Source organism: Arachis ipaensis, chromosome B4 (genome assembly GCF_059453495.1).
Source record: "Arachis ipaensis isolate K30076 ecotype BB chromosome B4, ASM5945349v1, whole genome shotgun sequence".
NCBI classification, from domain to species: domain Eukaryota; kingdom Viridiplantae; phylum Streptophyta; class Magnoliopsida; order Fabales; family Fabaceae; genus Arachis; species Arachis ipaensis.
The window spans coordinates 145,172,636-145,177,620 of record NC_142439.1 but is presented as its reverse complement, the minus strand read 5'-3'; the positions used below and the strand labels follow the sequence as shown (position 1 = coordinate 145,177,620).

The 4,985-nt window shown below is 36.2% G+C and overlaps 1 protein-coding gene across 1 annotated transcript; it reads left to right on the top strand.

Moving 5' to 3' along the window:
• Positions 1–2,497, top strand: LOC148569528 (uncharacterized). Its single transcript, XM_088485106.1, has 5 exons — positions 1–150; positions 303–894; positions 1,225–1,664; positions 1,936–2,025; positions 2,108–2,497. Exons 1-5 carry the CDS (start codon positions 133–135, stop codon positions 2,495–2,497), a joined length of 1,530 nt encoding a protein of 509 aa, XP_088341232.1. The 5' UTR covers positions 1–132.
• The last annotated feature ends 2,488 nt before the right edge of the window (positions 2,498–4,985 follow it).

Genomic DNA, 4,985 nt, shown 5'->3' with positions numbered 1-4,985 from the left:
CAAGATGCGAATAATCAATTTTATGTTGTTTCTTATGGAGTTGCAAGGTCTGAAACCAAAGAGTCGTGGAAATGGTTTCTTACTCTACTTCAGGAGGATCTGGGGGATGTTCAGACTCATGGTTGGAATTTCATGTCCGACCAACAGAAGGTAATATTCACAACTTGATAATGGTTGAATTTTTTACTGGTGAATTCTATTATAGTTAGATATTCATTCACTGTTATGCTTAGTTTAATAATACAATTGTTCACAATTTACTAGTTATGTTTAATGGAGAAACCATTGTGTACTGCTGATAGGGTTTGCTGCCTGCTTTGAAAGAAGTTATGCCAAATGCACATCACCGGAACTGTGTGATGCACATTTGGAAAAACTTCATAAACCGATTTAAGGATTTGTATATTCGGGAGGTGGTTTGGGATTGTGCTAGGTGCACCACCATACCCGAATTCAAGGAACAGATGGAGAAACTGAAAGGCATTAATCAAGGGGCATGGGAATATCTCTCCAAGTTTGAGCCAGCAACTTGGGTCAAGGCGTATTTCTCCCACGGGCCAAAAGTGGACAACCTCACAAATAACATGTGTGAGGTGTTCAACTCAAAGATAGTCAGCTATAGAAGCAAGCCTATACTCACCATGTGTGAAGAAATTAGGTGCTATCTGATGCGGAGAATGGTTAAGCATAAAGAGCTACTAAGTGATTATACTGGGAAGCTGGCACCAGTTCAGCAGAAGAGGATGGAGCGTCTAATAAGGCCTAGCAATAAATGGCGTGCAGACTGGACAGGTGATGATGCACGCAAGCGTTTCGAAGTTACTCGTAAAGCTACAAAGGTTGACGTTGATCTCATAAGGCAGACTTGCTCCTGCAACAAATGGCAGCTAACTGGTAAGTTCTAAGTTACTCAAACGCGTTACCTTAATCTGATTCAAGAATTAGTTATATTGTTTTCAATCTTTTCATTGCTGGCTGAATGATGTTTTAGTATGTTGATTTTGTTGTTTTTAACTTGCTAACTGAATGATATTTTAATATATTGTGTTCAATATTTTAAGTTGATGGCTGATTCTTGTTTTATTACTGCTGCACTCAATATTTTAAGTTGCTGGCTGATTCTTGTTTTATTACTGCTGCACTCAATATTTTAAGTTACTGGCTGATTGTTGTTTTATTACTGGTGCACTCAATTCTGGTTGATGATTTTGTCTTCTGTGTTAGGCATGCCATGTATCCATGCCATAGCAGCAATAAGGAAGAGGCATGATCATCCAGAGGATTATGTGCATCCATGGTTATGCATGGAGTCAATACACAAGACATATGCTCATTGTATTCAGCCTGTGCCAAGTGAGGAGTTCTGGACAAGGACTGAATACACAAGGCCGGATCCTCCAATCATAAAGAGGCCAATTGGCAGGCCAAAAGTGCATAATAGACAAAAGGATCCAGCTGAGCCAATGATGCAACAAGGAGATAAGTTGAAGAGGTCATTCAAAGTGACTTGTAGTAAGTGTGGTTCAACGGGACATAACTACAAGACATGCAAGGGCGCTCCATCTAATCCCAATTGGAAACCTAAGGCAAAGAAGCCCAAGAAAGGTTCCACATCTCAGTCACTTGCAGTCATCCCATTGTCACAGTCAGCCCCAAATGATAGTGTAAGTAATTTGCTTTAGGAGTAATCTGTTTGATTTCTTAACTATGCTAGGAGTATATGTGTTTACTTCAATGTTTGAGTGTATGTGATTTCTTAACTATGCTAGGAGTATATTATCTGTCTAGGAGTGTATGTGTTTGATTACTTCAATATTTGATTTCTTTAGGAGTGTATGTGTTTATTTCAATGTTTGATTTCTTTAGGAGTGTATGTGATTTCTTAACTATGCTAGGAGTATATTATCTGTTTGCATTGTTATCTATTATGATCAGGATGCTCCATCTACTCAAGATGCTCCACCTACTCATGATGCTCCATCTGGTCATGATCATGACAAAGCTACTCAGCAATCCACACCTACTGTAACTTACTAACTATTCAATTGATTAATTAATGTCTACTATGTCTAATTGGTTTGACTAATTACAATGCTTTTCAACCCAGCTCTCAACACAGGGGTCAAGTGGTGTCATCCCAGGTCCTTCTAACCCTGTGGCAGCAACACAAGCAGCAGTCCAAGTCAGGCCAGGACCAGCAACCAGGAGGACACCTTTTCGACCTCCACTCCAAGTACCATCCACAGCGGCCCAAAAAGGTCAAGCAACTCCACCGAAGATGAGGCCCAAGCAGAAGATATTCAGGCCACCAGCTCCGCTATGCCCCAGTCCACAACCACCTCAAAGTCAACCAAACGCCGCTAACCCACAACAACCTCAAGTCCCACCAGGAACAAGTGCAGCAGCTACCCAGGAGACATTAGCGGCAGCAGGCACGGCCACAAGCAGATTATTCAAATTTATCCCTAATTCACCTACCATTGTGCCAAAGAAGTGAAGAACTGTCTAGATTATAGTTATGCTCATTTTGGAGTTTAGGTTTCTACTTATTTCTGAACAGTTTGGCTTATGCCTTGTATTTTGAGTTTGAGGCTTACTTTTGACATCTTAAGCTTCAACAAACTACTCATTTTTTGAGACTTGTTCATTTTGGAAATATTTAGTACACAATGGCTATGAGGCTTGTTCATCTTGAGACTTGTTTATTTTGGAAAAATTTATGAAAACTGTTTAGCAATATAACATCATCTCTCTAAATTATGTATGCAACTACAGCCTTTAATTCCTCAATGTTTCCATGTTTATTTACATACTCAAAACATAAGTTCAACATACTGATATTATAACTCCAGTTTCATTTAGATTACAGGACTCATAACTTGCCAAAATGGCATATTTCAATACATAACATGAACCTACAACATACCATTCTCTATCGTGATTGTTATAGTTCATCTCTCAAGCAATAGCTACATAAAAGGCAACAACAACAGCAAATATCATTACACAAATACACAAGGCTAATGGGTTTTTCTTCTTCTCCAAAGCAATAATCTTCTCCTCCAAAACAGCCATTCTATGATCCAACTCATCTTCCTTTTCCTCTTCTTCTTCTACAACTTCAACATGTTTCCCATCGACATGTCTGCTCTCACATATGCACCAATTGCTTCCTATTCTGGCAAGATGCTCATCGACCCAAACAAAAAATTTGCAATGAGGTTCAGTTCCCTGTCAAAATTACCAAAATCATCTACTGTCAGCATCCATCTCAGATCAAACCAAAGGCAGAATTTTTAAATTTACCTTATAGAATGGACAACCCAAGAAGATTCTGTTAGGGTTGCTCCTGGTCCTCGACCTGTACATAATTGCATAAACTCCACAAAAGCACCTAGGGGCGACGGCGTCGTTTGGCTGGTCAGCATGAACACCACATGGAATTGAGCTTGAAACGGATTTTTCTTCTCTTACTCCACTAACACTTCTTCTTGAGGTTGATGATGCCCCCTTCGTCGCCATTACCAAAATCTGAACAAGTCTTCTCCTCAACACCTGCTGCCACCATGAAGGAACGACCCATACGAATTTTAATATTAGGGCAGGCTTCAGAACGGCGTCGTATTGTGTTAGAGGGACTAATGTGTCCCGTTTTCAAAACATCCAACTCACTTACTTGCCACGTGGGCACGCCGATGAGCCATGTCAGCATAGGGGGAGCCAGCTCAGCGTTTTCCGTCCGCCCTGAGGGTGGCTCATGGACGGAGGGACTCATCGGTCTTATTTTAAGGAACGTCAGGGATTTAAATGTATTTTCCAATGCTCAGGGATGAAAATGTCCACGGGTTAAAAGGTCAGGGACTAAATTGTCCTTTTCTCAAGTTGTTATTCTAAAAAATGTACATTTGTTGCATACTATGAGAAGCATGGAGATTTTCTTGATTTGTCTGATACACGTGTTTTCTATGTTTAACTGTATCTTAATAAAAAATAAAAAATTCTTATTCGAATACACTTGAACACACATAAATATCATCACGTATTAGCGTGCCCAGTCCTATTCTTAATATGTATTATTGAAATGAGTTTAGAAATAGTATATATTATTAATTATTAAAACAAAATATATTTTAAATACTTTATATAATTAAAAAAATATTAAATATAATTAAAAAATTAATTTATATTTTAATATCAATAAAATACAAAAATATCATTATAATTTATCTAAAAAATACTTTATATTTTATATATATACTGTATTCCCGTATCTTATAAGAATTTTAAATTTGTATGTCCTGTGTCTATATCAATGTCCACATTATAGGTTGCATAGCAAACATACGTTTTAATTATGTTATATATATATATATAATTAATCATTTTACAAAAATACATATTTGGTATTTAAAAAATAATTATATTACTATAAAAAAATAATTATTCACTTATAACAAGTTTGATTATTCTACTGTAACATATTTAATTATTTTAGTAATTGATTACTTTATTAAAAAATATATAAAATAATATATATAAATAATATATAAAAATACATAATTGATGGTCACCATTAAAAAGGTTTTAATGCATTAGAACTTTATATTATGTGTACACAAAAAAAAATCAATAATTAAATTAGCTATCATATATTTACATTATAAATAAATATACGTATTATTTAATTTATTTTTAATGTATATTTTGTATTTCGATAGATATTTTATATATAATACGGTAACATGATTGTATTTAGGGTTTTTTACTTAAATAAATTGTATGGGAGTCAAAATTACTTGATTTCCCTGAAACGAATTCTGCAACGTGAATTCCCTCTTGGTATTATTATATAAATCGTCCTAGGCTGCATAGGGTTACATAAAACGTGAATCATCTCATCCTAGGACGATTTATGCATGAACATGTTAGGCAAATCAAACGTAAATCGTGGCAGGGTCTCCAGGGTTAGAAGAAGAGCATAAATC